The sequence below is a fragment of the Lynx canadensis genome, chromosome A1 (assembly GCF_007474595.2).
Source record: "Lynx canadensis isolate LIC74 chromosome A1, mLynCan4.pri.v2, whole genome shotgun sequence".
In the NCBI taxonomy this organism is placed as follows: Eukaryota; Metazoa; Chordata; class Mammalia; order Carnivora; family Felidae; genus Lynx; species Lynx canadensis.
In genome coordinates, this window is record NC_044303.2 from 25,254,671 (window position 1) to 25,272,332 (window position 17,662).

The following is a 17,662-nucleotide window of genomic DNA, read 5'->3' on the forward strand; positions in this document are numbered from 1 at the left end:
TTTTTAAGGTACCTAAGTACCATTAGGAAAATGACAATCAAATCAAATACAGTATGAAAGAATGTATCAGATGGTTAAAGTAGAGCTTTCCAGAGCATTGCTTTTATTTGTAATTTCAAAAAAGATAAGTTATTCATATGTATGTATGCTAAAATAATTTGTTTTTAAATCAAGAGTGAGCAATATAGTCAATGACTTCATGTATTCTAGTAAAAATGTATTAGAAACGCCTAATCCAAAACCAACAATTCTCTCTGGATTTCTGATACCAGAAAGAAAGGTAACTGTAATTACTTTATTACTAATTTTTCCCAGATTTTAAAATTCTTTCCCCATTTAATTTGTACCTTTAGTCAAAAAGTAAGGTGCATCTTGATTTAAAAAGGGACAAGGCGGGGCGCCTGGGTGGCGCAGTCGGTTAAGCGTCCGACTTCAGCCAGGTCACGATCTCGCGGTCCGTGAGTTCGAGCCCCGCGTCAGGCTCTGGGCTGATGGCTCGGAGCCTGGAGCCTGTTTCCAATTCTGTGTCTCCCTCTCTCTCTGCCCCTCCCCCGTTCATGCTCTGTCTCTCTCTGTCCCAAAAATAAATAAACGTTGAAAAAAAATTTTTTTTAAAAAAAAGGGACAAGGCATCAAGCCAGGCTATAAAAATGTTAAATTTATACAGGTGAGTGGGGTAGAAGATGGGGGGTTTTCAAATTCACTGAGCCACAGATACAATTAAAAAGACTTTTGAAATTTTCTAAATTATCATTTACCATTGTTCTGTACATGATCTTCAAGCACCTCATTTTTAAGGATCCCACAAAGTTCTGATAGAGTCTCTAAGTGAATAACATGAATGATCAAGGGCCTGAAGACATCATACAACGACACACACAGTTTCTCCAAAAGTTCACTACAATGAAAGAATAAAACATGGTTATAAGTAATAATCTTTTCAGGATTTTCTAACAGTATAAATGGTATCATTGATTTCTTCTAGCCAATAAAAATAAAAATCTAGGGGCGCCTGGGTGGCGCAGTCGGTTAAGCGTCCAACTTCAGCCAGGTCACCATCTCGCAGTCCGTGAGTTCGAGCCCCGCGTCGGGCTCTGGGCTGATGGCTCAGAGCCTGGAGCCTGTTTCCGATTCTGTGTTTCCCTCTCTCTCTGCCCCTCCCCCGTTCATGCTCTGTCTCTCTCTGTCCCAAAAATAAATAAACGTTGAAAAAAAAAAAATTAAAAAAAAAAAAAACTACTGGAAAACAGTGTATAGGAACATTACATAATGAGAAATGAAAGGGTAAAAATAATACTGCAGTTTTGTTTTGTTTTGTTTTTGCTTTAAAAGCTCAAATCAGGGGCACCTGGGCTCACTCGGTTGAGCATCCGACTTCAGCTCAGGTCATGATGCACACAGGGTCTGTGAGTTCGAGCTCCACGTCGCGCTCTGTGCTGACAGCTCAGAGCCTGGAGCCTGCTGCAGATTCTCTCCCTCTCTCTCTGCTCCTCCCCCACTCACCCTCTGTCTCTCAAAAATGAACAAACATTAAAAAAATTTTCTTAATAAAAATAAAAATAAAAATAAAAGCTCAAATCAATAAGGAGTCTTCAGCAGCCACTCAAATTAGCTGCCCCAGCCAAATGTCAATTGATTACAACTTTATTTCAGCAATACTTTGATATATATGTCCCTTGTCCACAATAACAAATATTCCCGATAAGTATCCTTTTAAATTCTACATCATTTGTGAATCAAATATAACATTTTCCCTAGGAAAGATGAATTCAGAATTCTTGAATACTTAAACAAACCTCAAAGTACTTTGGACATAGGGGCACCTGGGTGGCTCAGTCAGTTAAGTGTCTGACTTCAGGTCAGGTCATGATCTCACGGTTCGTGAATTTGAGCCCCGTGTTGGGCTCTGTGCTGACAGTTCAGAGCCTGGAGCCTGCTTCAGATTCTGTGTCTCCCTCTCTCTCTGCCCCTTCGCCACTTGTATTCTGTCTGTCTGTCTCTCTCTCTCTCTCTCTCAAAAATAAATAAACATTAAAAATTGTTTTTAAAAAGTACTTTGGACAGACAAGTATATTTTTGACAATTTTAAACATTTGATTGTCTATATTCTCCATATTGTCAATAGTGCTCTTCTATACATAGCATTTCATCAGAAATGATCAACCTAATCAATACCATGAGATAAATTTGTCTCTTCCTCAGTACAAGAGTTATAATGTTAGAACCTTTGTAAGAGTCAAAATCGCCCCTAGGAAAAAACCAAAAGTGACTAACACGGGCAGAAAGACACTTTCAGAAAAATAAGGAAAAGGTATTAAATACTGTATGTATTTTTAAGTGTCTTTCATTGGTTAGAACCACAGAATTTTTTAACTAGAAGGAATTATCATACTCAGTGGAGATAAAGGGATATAGATTGCCAAGACTTAGTTCCCAATACAGGATTCTTACTATCGTCCCATAATGTCTCCATAAACATATTATAAATATAAAGGCATGTTGGCCTTTATTTTTTTTTTTTTTCAACGTTTTTATTTATTTTTTTTGGGATAGAGAGAGACAGAGCATGAACGGGGGAGGGGCAGAGAGAGAGGGAGACACAGAATCGGAAACAGGCTCCAGGCTCTGACCCATCAGCCCAGAGCCCGACGCGGGGCTCGAACTCACGGACCGCGAGATCGTGACCTGGCTGAAGTCGGACGCTTAACCGACTGCGCCACCCAGGCACCCCAAGGCATGTTGGCCTTTAAATTGCATTTATTTTTCAAAAAAGGCACTGTCCCACCCAAGAGTATTCTGTTCACATACCCACAAAAGTTAAAATATTCTGCAGTTAATTTTATTCATTTTTAAAAAATTTTTTTAATGTTTACTTATTTTTGAGAGAGAGAGAGACTGGGGTGAGCAGGGGAGGAGCAGAGAGAGGGAGATACAAAATCCGAAGGAGGCTCCAGGCTCTGAGCTGTCAGCACAGAGCCCGATGTGGGGCGTGAACTCACGAACTGCAAGATCATGACCTGAGCCAAAGTCAGACACTTAACCGACTGTGCCACCCAGGTGCCTCTGCAGTTAATTTTTAAATAGTCATATAATATAATAAGCCATGATGGTTATTAGCAAATTAAATCTTAAAAGCAAGAGGTAGGGGAGACTGGGTGGCTCAGTTGGTGAAGCATCCAACTCTTGATTTCAGCTCAGGTCATGATCTCACAGTTTGTGAGATCAAACCTCACGTCAGGCTCTGAGCTGACAGTGTGGAGCTTGGGATTCAAGCTGCTTGGGATTCTCACTCATTCTCTCTCTCTCGCTCGCTCTCTCTCTCTGCCCCATGCACACGTGTGTGCACTCTCTCATCCTCTCTCTCTCCAAAACAAAAAACAAAACAAACAAAAAAAAAAAACACCAAGAGTTACATTTTGTGTACCACCTACTCTAATTTTGATGTTGGTTTTGTGAAAAATTCATTGTAAAGCTGGTGCTCATCCTGGCACACGTGAACCATAAAGGCACAGCCACTGCGAATCTGCAGGAAATAAACACACACCACCTACAGTTAAAGACACACAATGATTCCAGCACTTAGAAATAAAGCAAGTATCTTATTTGCAATGTGATTATGCATATATATTCATAAAAGTTATGCAAGAACAGAAAATGGTTGGTTTCCAAAGATTTACTGCCCAACATAAACACGGCTCATTTTTATTTTCTTTTGTCTTCTAAACTTTTGACAATGAAAATTACTTTTCTAGTTGAAAAGGGGGTATTTAATAAAAAAAAATCTTTATATATCTTTCTATAGTATGAATTAAAGTCACAAAACAAAAAAGCATTCGGCGGCAAAAGTGAAAACTAAATGGTCAGTATAAATCCACAAACTGTGATACTTCATCTTTAAAGGAATACTTGTTTGTGAATCCTCATTCTTCAAAAAATACATCAAAATGAGAATATTTTGACAAGTTGACTGCTAACTACTACACCAGATTTCTCTTACCTGAAAGAAAAATTCTCTAAGTTTGTTGATATGGGAACCAAAACTTATTTACCCACTTGTAGCTTCTAGAATACCAAAACATCTCAGAGGAAGGTTTAAACACCAAACAAAACTAGTAGAAACTTACCAAGGCACAATGATCTCTGTTGTTCTGGCTGGTTAACTCTGTTACAGTACAAGTGATACTAGGGCCTAAAAGAAGCTCCCGCTGGTCAAGGTAACACTGATGGATGTCATTCAGCAGTTGCTGGTATCTGATGAAAAGCAGATGGGATTGGCATACAAACTTCTGAGTTCAGGTATGTAAATTAAATCTGATCTTAAATCCCAGAAGTGATTTCCAAACCTCTAAAGCTGTAAGGTCACTTCTCATTTGCCCACATTAAATACTACAAATATTTATGTATAAAAAGAAAAAACAAACCATAATGAACTGTGGTTCAAAAGCTAGAACTTTTTTTTTTTTTTAATTTTTTTTTTCAACATTTTTTATTTATTTTGGGGACAGAGAGAGACAGAGCATGAACGGGGGAGGGACAGAGAGAGAGGGAGACACAGAATCGGAAACAGGCTCCAGGCTCTGAGCCATCAGCCCAGAGCCCGACGCGGGGCTCGAACTCACGGACCGCGAGATCGTGACCTGGCTGAAGTCGGACGCTTAACCGACTGCGCCACCCAGGCGCCCCAAAAGCTAGAACTTTTAAAGAAAGATTTATCTCCCAAGAGTAGAGAAAGATCTTACATCTATTGAAATTAAAAGCAAATTCTGCTTGGTGCGCCTGGGTGGCTTAGTCGGTTAAGCGTCCAACTTCGGCTCAGGTCATGATCTCATGGTTCATGAGTTCAAGCCCCGCATTCGGCTCTTTGCTGACAGTGAGGAGCCTGCCTGGGATTCTCTCTCTCCCTCTCTCTCTTTCTGCCCGCCCCCCTCTCAAAATAAATAAACAAACTTAAAAAAAGAAAAGAAAAGAAAATCCTGCTATGGGAAAAAGAGATGCCTTGCAAACTCACTAAGACACATCTACAACCTTATTCCCCCAAATAAGTAATGTGCTGCAAGGTTTACATAGCATGCAAGGTAACTGCTCAGAAAATATGAAGGACATAATAAACTTGGAAAAAGAGCACATCAAGAAGAAGGTCATTTGGAAAGTAAAGAAATTCTAGGTACTCACTCAGGTATTTTTTCAGATCGCTGTTCTATTTGTTCAATGATAGTCTGCAAAATAAAAATATATTAAAAATACATTTGTTTTAGTCATACTTTTAATTACTTCCTCATTTTCACAAATACACGCCAATGTCAGGAAATATGTAAATTCAAAAACGCTGAAATATAAAAATCACTTATAATACCACAAAATAACCACATTTAATATTTTAAGATATCCTTTCAGTTTTTTGCATACTATAGTTACTATATATTTCTTTAAAAAAAAACTAGAATTATATATTCAGCTTTATAATCTGCCTTCAAAAAATTAACACTTCAAAACATCATCCTACTCAACGATCAGATGAAAATGTATGGAAAGCCTTAGCATAGTGCCTGGTATCTAGTAAACACTCAACGAATCACTATTATTATTATTTAAAACATTACTTTCACAGCCCTCACGGCAAATGTACCATAAATCAAACATTCTGTTCGACATCTACATTGTATCCTGAGAAGAAAAGCCCAGTGGTTAGGAGTGAAACTAGAGGGTCTGGGCGCCAGCTGCCCAGGAGTCGTCTGAGTGACTTTCCACCTCCCACCGGGTAAAGCTGCTACAATAACAGAAAGTACTTCCCAGTCGGGGACGCCCAACACTGGCTCAGAAGAGATACTTTTAGGGGCTTTTGCTCCATTCTCCTAAAACGTTTCTGAGAAAGGAACTGATTTATATCCCTATCAGCAGAATTGTCTGCCTGACCAAATCCTCAAGAGCACTGACTGTTAATCTGCCATTTTCTTGACCAAAAAAAATGCCAGCTAACCTTAAACTGCACGTATTCTCCACGGAGGCTATACAAGCACTCATATTTATTAATCGTTTGCATTTTCTTTGAGTAATCTGGCCACTTAGAGTAGATATTTATTTTTCTTACTGACTTACAAGCACTCTTAGTATATTGAAAATATTAACCCTCTCACGCTTATTTGTTGGAAACATTCTAGTTTCTGTTTTTCTGTGGCTGTTTAAAATTCAGAAAATTTAATTTTTTTTAATGTTTATTGTTGAGAGAGAGACAGAACACAAGTTGGAGAGGGGCAGAGAGAGAGGGAGACACAGAATCTGAAGCAGGCTCCGGGCTCTGAGCTGTCAGCACAGAGCCCAACGCGAGGCTCAGACTCATGAACCGTGAGATCATGATCTGAGCTGAAGTCGGATGCTCAACCGACCGAGCCATCCAGGTGCCCCTGGAAAATGTAATTTTTATATCACAAATCTTTTACTCCATAATTTTTTCCTAGTAATTTCTGCTAGTTATTTTTTTTTTTTCTGCTTATTTTTACATTTAACTCTTTGGTTTACTGACAATGTATTTTGGTAATGTTATAAAAGGAAGACCTGACTTCTTTTTCCCCAAATACTTAGCAAATCTTCCCAATACTATGTAGAAAACTAGAACCCTTCCTCTTTAAGAAATTTATACACTAAGTTCTAGAATTTTCCATTCCAGTGATCCACTGATGAATTCTTGAATCAGTATCACTGTATTTTTCAAATTTTTCTTGTCTAGTTAGTCTTGCTTATTTAGTATACCAAATGAATTTTAGCATTATCCAAAAAGAAATTCCATCGGAATTTTTGCTAAGATTACATTTGACTAATAAATTCTATTAGGAGGAACTGACATTTAAAAAATTAAGTCTCCTGAACCAGGAACAAGATAAGTTTACTATTTATTCAGTCTTTTATGATTTTCTGTCCAGTTTTGCCATTTTCTTCCTCCTTGTATTTCCATTAAGGTTATTTGTAGATAAATATTTTATGCTGTCACTAGTATGTCACGACTCCATCGCATGTATTAATTGGTTACCATTAGTAAATGGCAAGCAGAAAGGCCACTGAGAATTAAAAAATCATTTTATATTCACCCACCCCACGGAGCTATATATCACACCTATCTATACCATTTCTTTTCTAATCAAATTTTTACCACTGGCATTCGACTACTAAGCAAAAGCAACCAATCAGGCACAATCTAAACCTCTTACCATCAATGAACCACCCTTCTCCTGTATCTTCTATAAATAAGACCAAGTTTCTCTTATTTCAAAAAACAAAAAACCCCTTTCAACTAACTCTGGGAGGGAAACAAGAAAGGGACTGAGTCAGTCAGCAAAAGTAGACTACTCTTTCTAGTATCTTCACAAGGAACAGGAAAAAGATACATGTACCAGCTGGTCAACTGTATCTTGGCTATGTTATTAAATATGTAAATACTGACACACAGACCTACTTTCTACACCCTCCATTTCTAATCACTCCATCAAGACAAATATTTAGCACATAAGTACCAGCCACTGTGCTAAGGAGGATAAGTAAGGCACATGTTCCCAACCTCAAGAATATACTACCAACAGCTTAATCAACCCCTATTTCTCACGGAGTAGCGCAAAATCTTCCTTGTTGATCAGACCTCCCGGTCTCAAATCTTGCTTCGCCATAATCCATCTTCGAAGAGCATCCTTAAGCTAAAGAAATGGCAAATCTGACCAAATCATTCTCCTGTCTAAAATACTTCACCAGGGGGGCCTGGGTGGCTCAGCTGGTCAAGCGTCTGACTTTAGCTCACGGGCCATGGGTTTGAGCCGCGAATCACGCTCTGAGCTGACAGTGCAGAGCCTACTTGAGGTTCTCTCTCTCTCCCTCTCTCTGCCCTCCCCTCACTTGCACACATTCACGTGCTCTCTCGCTCTCTCCCAAAATAAATAAACTTGAAAAAAATAAAATACTCCACTAGCTCTCCGCTTGTCCTGAATTGGCATGACACGTGACGCCCCTTGTGAAACGATCTCTACCATCTTTCCTGTCTTTTTTTCCCCATCACACGTTACCAACGCCCTGTGTTCTGGTCACAAGTTACAGGGAGCTCTGCCAAAATAAGTGTGGCTACAACCATCCCTCTACGTGCCGTCTTCTCTGCATGAAGCATCCTTACCAATCCCCTCAAGCCCGCTATAAATCTGTGCTCCTGGGGCGCCTGGGTGGCGCAGTCGGTTAAGCGTCCGACTTCAGCCGGGTCACGATCTCGCGGTCCGCGAGTTCGAGCCCCGCGTCGGGCTCTGGGCTGACGGCTCGGAGCCTGGAGCCTGTTTCCGATTCTGTGTCTCCCTCTCTCTCTGCCCCTCCCCGTTCATGCTCTGTCTCTCTCTGTCCCAAAAATAAATAAACGTTAAAAAAAAATTTAAAAAAAAAAAAAAATCTGTGCTCCTTTCGGTCAAATATCACTTTCACCTAGAAACCTTCCCTGAGCATCACGGGAGGAGCTAAGTGTCTCCTGTTCTGTGCTCTTAAGGCACCTCTAAGGTATGCTACTGTAATGTGGAAAGACAGTGCCTACCTTTCATTTGTATTCATTTTCCTGGTTTAGCAAAAGGTCTAACATACAGCAGAGCCTCAAAAGGGCTGGCTAAATAAACTTCATAGCAATATCCTATTTACGTCAATAGACTTACTCTGACTTTGGGAGCAGCAGCTCGAAATTTCACATAAAATAATGTGAAGGCATTGTCTGCACTGGGTACAGATGCAGGATCCTAGAGACACGGGGAAGGGCAGGGAAGGAAGATAATTAGCAAACAAATAATCATTCAGAAAATATGACACCAACCATTTTAAATGGCTACCGCTGGGCCTGTATACCAACCAAAAGCTTACAGAGAAAAATCTCAAAGACAGATTAAATATTAGTATTATTGCTACAAATGAGACATGCTTAGGTGGAACTGTCATCTCCTTCCTCTTCATAACTAAAATTTATCCTATGCTGCATGAATTTTGGTGGTAAACAGACCTGAATTCAGATTCATACTCAGTCACTTACTGACAGCAGGATAATGGCCACATTACTGGACCTCTCACCTCTCTAAGATTCAGCGCATCCATTAAAAGCAGATTAGTCATAAAGGTGTTATGCAGCTCAACAGTAAAGCACTAGTTACTGGTACATTGTAGGTACTAGCACTGATTAGGTGTTAATTTCCTAAACTTATTAAAAATCTTACAAAACAGAAAAATTATATAGTCTGGCCTTCGTGTCAGCTACGAACAATATGAACAGTAAAACACAACCCGAAAATCAGAGGCTTTGAACTAAAAGTTCAAGAAGATATTTCATGTTCTTTGAAAAGTAAGCTTAAAACATAAAATGCATAGTCTTTATGATTTTATTTTCTTATATGTTCAGTGACCATCTTAGCTAGCTGCACTCTTAATTTTCTAACCTAACTCTCTGCTCATTTTCCACCTAGCATCTACTATGACCTATAATTTGTTTGTTTGTTTCCTTCTTCGCTGATTATTTCTTCTGAATTATCCATGAGGGCAGGGACCTCGCTGGTTCCTTCTCACTATTGTACAGTTCCCAGTACAATACCAACCACTGAGAAGGCTCTCAATGAAAATACATTTGTTAAACACAGAAAATTAAATTATCTACCATATGTAAAAAAAAAAAAACAAAACTCAAAGTATCCATCATATGTAATCCTACCCCTAAGACAGAACTAGTTTTATCATTTTGCTGTATTTCCTTCCAATATTTTCATGAAGATAAAATGTTTTAAGTGACAAATGGTTCGAACCTTATTGTTTACCAATAGTAATGAGTACTTCTCACATTATTAAATATTCTTTGAAAATAAGATTTGATGAACAGATATAATACAGCCATTTTTTTCTATGCTAAATAAAACTGTGATGCATAGTCCTATTTAACAAAATGTTAAAAAAAAAAGTTTCTAGAGGTACTAAGTACTAACCTTACATTTAAGATTATGGAAGGTAAATGAATGAATACAAAAAGAAAAAGACAAGAAAAGAAAAGAAAAAAAAAGGAACGACCTCACCAGTTAACTCACCCTTTTCAATAACTGACTGGTAAGGTTCTGTAGCGTGTTCACAGTGTATGTCTTCATGAGGTGCAAGGCTTTAGAAAGACACTGCTTAAACTTCAGCAAATATACAGGATAATCTTTAAAATGTGGCTATAAAGGAAAGGGAAAGATTTACAAAGAGGAAACAAACACTGGCACAGCCAACTACGAAAACAAACCTGTCCTTAAAGTAAAGCTATGTATGATGTTCAAAAGGTTTTATATAGATTGTAAGCTTGACGAAGACGAATACGGGCTTCTCCCCTAATTCCCCTTCAACCAAAAGTTCACTTTATGTCACTTCACTTTTACAAAAGACCTACAGTAGTACCCGTTTTTGTCAACCAAAAGAAATCCAATGAGGATTTTCACTTTTATGAAATGGTAACTGCTTCTTCACTTTAGGACACTTTGATTTACAAAAGGTTTCATAGGAACATTCTGCTTTCAGATAGTGGGGAAAACGTGTACAGCTATAAATCCTTGGGGGATACAAGGAGGGTGATGAAATCAAAGGGCCTGTTCCTTTATTTCCTCCCAAGTAACACTTCCTGTTTCCAAAGAAGTATCTAGAACACCAGGAAGTCAAAAGCCTAAAAATCACCCATCCTTTTAGGTGGCTATACCTGTGTCAGCCAGGATCCCTTTCTGTTCCAGAGGTTGCCTCAGCAGCTGAAAGTACTTTTTTTTACATCACTACTGACAATGACTAAGAATTTGCTACAGTTTTTCTTCAAGTATATTACAGATACCCTGTTTCCCTTCAGAAGAAATACTTTATAACATAAGAAGTAATATAATATGAATGTTAAGATTTCTTAAAAACATACAGAAACAGGGGCGCCTAGATAGCTCAGTTAGTTAAACACCCAACTCTTGATTTTGGCTTAGGTCATGATCTCACAGTTCGTGAGTTCAAGTCCTATGTCGGGCTCCATGCTGACAGCTCAGAGACTGTTTGGGATTCTCTCTCTCCCTCTCTCTCCCTGCCCCCTTTCCTGCTTGTGCAGGCACACACATGCATGCACTTGCACTCTCTCTCAAAAATAAATAAATATTCTTTAAAAAAAATACAAAAATATCATGACTTACATGAGATGAGATATATGTTATACAGTCATCTAACTTGGCCAGCATAGGTATAAATCCTTCACTATTAACAGACAATGTAGGAGAATTCAGTTTCTTTAAGGAAAAAAAAATTTTTTTTAATTCACAAAAAATATTCAGGCAAAAGTTGAAAATTATGTATTAGAATTAGCATACTTCCCTTTAGACTATAAGTTATACTAATGTCTTTACATTTTAAGAATCATGAAAGTATCCTCAAATATAGCCCATGTGTAATAATAAAGAAAGGACAAAAAAGTAATAGTGATTTAATTTAGTTTATTCCTAATGAGCTTTAAGGGGCTCTTCATAAATTTGCAAATATTTACATTACTGCATTGTACAATGTTATATTAACACATCAAGTACCTAGACTTCTCATTTTCTAGTACCACATACACAAATTTCCTACTTTCAAATGGTGGCGATTTTTTCAAGGTTAAAGGATTAACTAGCAGTCATACTATGTTTAGCAGTCATACTATGAAAGTAAAACAATATATAAGCAAAATATAAGTAAACGTTTAATGATTAAATATATACAAATATAAGCATAAACACAAGTAATATATATAATGTTTAATACTTAACATATAAAACTATACATTAAGACATGAAACTATTTTACATACATGTTTTATATAAATATGAAAATGTAAGTAAAGAAGTGTATGCAAAATATAAGTAAAACCAGTCAACTATTTTTTATCTTGATAGCTTAACAATGAACAATTTCCCCTTGCATTCATTAACTGGTTACTAGTTTTCTATCTCTGTAGTAAACCATAACAATTATAATTAATTTAATACTTTTAGTCATTTATATGTAGTAATTATGATTAATTTATGAGCCGGGAAGACACAGGAATGTAATTTACACAGCAGTGTTAATTGAGACTATTACTCTGATATACAAGCATGCGTTATAAGGACTATACTCCAAACTAAACAGATTATTTTAAAAAATATTTTGATTGCTAAGAGTAGCACAACCACAGCAAGATTTAAAATTTAATACTTCCTCTCACCATCTTTCCAGCTCACAAATAGATTCTGTACGTGGTAACAGACAAAGGGATTTTAATAACAGTAATACAACTTAAGAGGAACTACTGTTTAAATCCTATTTGAAAAAATCTGAACTGGTAATGATACCTACATGGGGTACAAGTAGGAATATCTATCTGCAGGCAAACTATTAAGTTAAATTATCACTCAAGTCAATTTATAAATTTAAAGATTATATTCAGAAAGGAAAATACAAATAAAGTCACTAACTTTACAAAAAGTAAAAAAAAAAAAAAAACCATGCTTACTGTGTTAATAGTTTCCAATTCATTAAAATAGGAAAGCTTTTGTTGAATGTTTTCTGCCAGATCAACAAGTTCCGACTTGCATTTTTTAAAAGAAAAAAATCAGTATAAGAACGTAAGAATCAACACTCCAGTCTCAAAATTACATTGAATGCATTTATACCAGACATATAGGTTTATTTTAGACATAAGATTTTAGACTAATGCTCAAAGATTTCTGCAATCGTGGACAAATTAAGTGATGATTATTACAGCAACTTACGTATCTTTTATAAAATAATAAATAATTCCCTTTTAAAAACACATAAAACATACAGAGAAGACTCAGATAAAGTGACTTACATGTTCTATCTTTAGATCATGAGTTTAAGTACAATCTAGATCAGTTCATCTTTTCATAAACCCCACCATTACTATAATCACTTTGCTTATTTGAAAAGTGTCAATCAAGAGTGGACAGGGCAAACTAATGTATCGTCTTCATTCTGAAACTGTACTGAGACTTAACAGCTCGAAACATAGGCTTGCCTTGCCACATTCATGTGAGCTTATTTAGAATACAAACAAGCTGGCAATGTCATAACGTGCATGCTTGGCACAAGGCCTCATACAGAGCAGAGTTCAATACATAGTTGGAGAAATTAAAGAGATCAAAATTAAATTCTATCCATCTATTTAAAAATAAGATGTTAAGTATAATCACTAGCCCTCTCCCCTACTCCAAATTACCTGTTCTTTTAGGAGCTGTTCACAAGCTTCATGTAGCGTTCCTGTCTTATTGGACACAAAAAGATACTGTTTCTGCAATGATTCCAGATGCTGAAGAGCACTGTTTACATCATTCAATATAGCATCACACTGCTCCTGAAACCCAGACAAGTAATCCCTCATCTGTCTAGAAAACAGAACCAAAAGGGGATTGGCAATAATATTTTCCCCCAATAAGCAGAGTCAATAAACAACAAAGTCTCATTTTTCCCCAAATGCTTGAATCTCAGGAGAAGAGTCGATCTACTCAATGAAGTTTATTATATTCAGAAAGGTGCCAAAAACTATGTTAACACCTTTTCCAAAACTTAAGAGGAAAAAAAATCACTGAAACAATGAGCAACAAAAGGAATCAGCCTTAAAGCCACGAGCTGGCTTTTCACATTTAAGGCAATAAATCACCGACTCAACTTTCAAAGACTGGGACACTAGGGCCAACCCGGGGTATTAAGTAGGTCAATCTCTCAGGTCACTTAATGTCTTTGAGAGACAGTGTGATGTCATGGAAAGAATTTTGGACTTGGAATCGGAAGACCTGAGTCACTGAGTCATATGAGGAAAGTCGCTTAGTATTTTCAGGCTTCAGTTTGCACATTTGTAAAATAGGAATAATATAATACCTTTCCTCACATAACTGCTATAAAGATTAACTGAAATCACACATCAAAGAGCCTAACACATTACCTAGCAGTAACAGTCACTTGATAAATGTTAAATAAATGCAATTATTCAATCCACAGTCCCCAAATCAGCTCGACACTATGCACCATCATTTCCCCTATGCTATCAACATACACAAACAAGACAACATAGTTACACCCATTCTAGGTGGGCATCCCCAAAATCTCTTGGGTCACTACTTCTAAAGAAAAGCAACAAACATCTCAGAGTTCCTGTAAAATTCCCACTTGAACTCAAACCTTCTTAGAGTTCTCTAAAAACCAATGTGTGCACCTCCTAACCTATTAATTATGATACAACTATTTGTTTAAATCACACAACTTATCTCTAGCTCTTCTTAAAGAAAATGTTGCTGTTGGAGTTTTCTTTGTATCTTAATTTCGTTTAAAGATACAGATTATGAAATGCTGCAGATGACTGTGATCTAAAAGTTAGGGGACACCTGGGTGGCTCAGTTAAGTGCCTGACTTGGGCTCAGGTCATGATCTCGCGGTCAGTGAGTTTCAGTCCCACATCGGGCTCTGTGCTGACAGCTGAGAGCCTGGAGCCTGCTTCAGATTCTGGGTCTCCCTCTCTCTCTGACCCTCCCCCACTCATGCTCTGTCTCTCTCCATCTCTCAAAAATGAATAAACGTTAAAAAAAAAAAAAATTTAAAGTTAGGTTAGCCAACAAACTCAAGAGCCGCATACCTATATTTAGTTTCTTCATCCTGATCCATCTGAGTTTGTAGCTTTGCAAACCATGAGAAAAACTAGAAAAATAAAGAGTATTACATTGTCAACAAAACTAAAACAGACAAGATGGAAAGTGGCTACAGGCTAAACAGCAAGTCAAAAGGGTAGACACTACCTAAGTCTAACTGTTTGTGGTTCAGACATTAATAATTATTTTTAAGCCAGGAGATGATCATTTAATTCCATAGTCAATATCTACATGCTAGAAAAGCAAAGGATATTAAAATCATTGGCCACATCCAGAGTCAAACAAAGATAAGGGTTAAAGGTACAGTATATAAAAAATATATATTCTTTCCTAAGAGGCTAATGCCTATTTGCTACATTGCCAAATTTGAATAGGTAACATAGGGCTTTGGGTCAGTGTTAATATTAATGCTATCTAATAAGGATTATAAAAATATAACTTTGAAATAATATAACAGAGTGACTTAACAACATGGGACTTCTGTATTAGCTAAACCTGGGTTTGGATTCTAGCCCTACCACCTATGTCGTGAAAAATATCTATTATTAAAAAGAGGTGGAGGGCACAGTCTATTAAGCATCCGACTTTGGCTCCGGTCACAATTTCAAGGTTTGTGAATTCAAGCCCTGCGTCAGGCTCCACTCTGACAGGACAGAGCCTGCTTGGGATTCTCTCTCTCTACCTCTCTCTCCACCCCTCCCCCAATTGTGCTTTCTCTCTCTCTCAAATAAACTTTAAAAAATAAAATAAAATAAATAAAAAGAGCTAAAGATTGACCTTATACAAGCATGAAGGATAAAAATGTTTTATAGCTTGATCATTGTGGGAGTTAAATTTGTCAAAACTCATCAAACTATATATTTAAAATGGATATATTTTATATTGTGTAAATTATAACTCAATATACAAGTTTTTCAAAAAATTTAAAGAAAAATATGCAGGTACAAATTTAGCCCAGATTTTTTTTTTTTTTCCAAATAGTCCAAATAAGTTCACAGACATGGTGCAAGGTTATGCTCCACAATTCTCAAGTTGGATTTGAAGTCAAGGGTACGCTTCATTCTCTCCAGATATTAGGCTTGCCAAGTGCCTTAGCTATCATTCACTGAACACTGACTGTGTGCCTGTCAAACACTGTATGCATTATCTAATTTTCAGAAAAATCCCATGAGATAGGTATATAATCATCCTTGTTTTGCAGATTTGAAAACTAAAGGCCTAAGAGGATAAGTGATTTGCCTAAACTCACAAAGATGGTAAGTGATGGAGAGGGTGACTTTCAGATCCAGGCTGGCCTAACTCAAGAGGTGGAGCTCTTTTTCACTTTGCCACACTGCCTCGACTTCCTAGATCTGCAATTCAGCAGGCTTGCTTTTTGTTTTCCTTGGTAAATGCCTCAGCTCTGATTTTTATACAGCAGAAAGAAGAGACAAAAGAAGTGACGGAAGAAACTGCTATATATTTAGGTTTATGATTAGGAATAAATAGCCATCAGGGGAAGATTGATTACACATGCAAATTTTAAAAAATAACTGTAAGGGTTCATCTAAAGAGAATCTTTAGGTTCTTAAAAAAGAAATTACCTAGCAACAAGCAGAGGGGGGTGTATGTGTGTGCATGTGCGTGTATGTGCACACACACATGCGTGCTAGGGGGACCCACCGACATAAGCAGACACTGGGGGAGGCCAAAAGTGCATGAAACATTAAAACCTTAATGATGAGCTATCAACATCCAAAGTTGGAATATCATATCTTTATCTGTATCGCAAATACAATTGGGCAACAGGTTTATTTAAAACACTCACAGAGGTATCTGGGTGGCTCAGTCAGTTGAGCGTACGACTTCGGCTCAGGTCACAATCTCACAATTTGGGAGTTGAAGCCCCACACCAGGCTCACTGCTCTCAGTGCAGAACCCACTTCACAACCCCTGTCCCCCTCTCTCCCTGCCCCTCCCTTGCTTGTTTTCCCTCTCCCTCTCTCTCGAAAATAAATGGAACATTTTAAATAAATAAGTAAATATAAATAAGTAAAAATAAAACACTTACAAAACAACCACAGCTAACACAAAATCAAGAATGTTCTAGAAAGATCTGATGTTAACTATATCTTCAAAGGTTTAGAACTTTTAACAAGGACACTTTTTCATTAGCCCTGTCTTGAGATCTTTAAAATAATCAAGCATCCTTAGAAACAACAATGCCATTCACCTGCTGTGCAGTTTCAATTCTTTCTTCTTCCATTTCTAAGGAAATGAAACCCTTCAAGAGAATGTCTTCTGTAGATTCAGGTACTATTGAAGGCTCTGCAGCAGGCAGCGACTGGGATGTTAAACTGCACAAGTCTTCAAGTGGAAGCTTCAAAAAAAAAAGAGCCACAGAGATATTTAAATAACGTGAAAATTCTCTAAACTCATGACTGTTATTATTCCATCTCACTTGTTTTGAAAGATCATTTGAGGCTAATAACTGCCATATGACAGTAACACTTCCAGCTAGGCTCTTTCTATTAAATGCTAGTCTCAAAACGTAAACGTAATACGGTTATTGCACCAAGAGTTAGGTATGATTTTTGAGTTGCCTTTCTAATACTGGCAGTGAACCTGGGCTAATCAACACACGTTTTCTTACTTGAACCTCGTGAACTGGCACCAAAGGCAAAAACCTGTATGCTGTTGAAAGTAGCTTGCCTTTCCCGGGATCTAACAAAAGAGCCTGGCCTCATTAATGCTTGCCAACAGAAAATAAATCACACCCAAGAATTAACTATCAATAAACATGACCTCCTTCTGCCATTTCTACCATTGGCACACTTCGCCCACACCTTCTTGGTGGTAAATTCTGAAACTGTAACTGAGGAGAGACCATCTCAGAACTCCCCGTCGGTTTCAGAAGAGCCCCCCCAGAAGGCCTCATTTTGACACCATCAAATACTTTGACCTACAATACTTTCCAGTTCTCCACTACTAAAGATAGCCCAGGTGTTAATTTACCTATAGTC

At 37.5% G+C, this 17,662-nt stretch overlaps 1 protein-coding gene across 2 annotated transcripts in view; it reads right to left on the reverse strand.

The window, feature by feature from the left end:
* The window catches only part of COG3 (component of oligomeric golgi complex 3), a 72,582-nt gene that overhangs the window by 47,201 nt on the left and 7,719 nt on the right, over positions 1-17,662 (reverse strand). For both annotated transcript variants that reach the window (XM_030310996.1, XM_030310991.1), the window contains exons 2-12: positions 16,873-17,019; positions 14,648-14,709; positions 13,238-13,403; positions 12,512-12,586; positions 11,178-11,270; positions 10,071-10,196; positions 8,667-8,747; positions 5,173-5,216; positions 4,125-4,251; positions 3,432-3,523; positions 759-898 (exon numbers count right to left, since the gene is read on the reverse strand). In XM_030310996.1, coding sequence (XP_030166856.1) covers positions 759-898; positions 3,432-3,523; positions 4,125-4,251; positions 5,173-5,216; positions 8,667-8,747; positions 10,071-10,196; positions 11,178-11,270; positions 12,512-12,586; positions 13,238-13,403; positions 14,648-14,709; positions 16,873-17,019 — 1,153 coding nt within the window. The remainder of the gene's footprint in view (positions 1-758; positions 899-3,431; positions 3,524-4,124; positions 4,252-5,172; positions 5,217-8,666; positions 8,748-10,070; positions 10,197-11,177; positions 11,271-12,511; positions 12,587-13,237; positions 13,404-14,647; positions 14,710-16,872; positions 17,020-17,662) is intronic.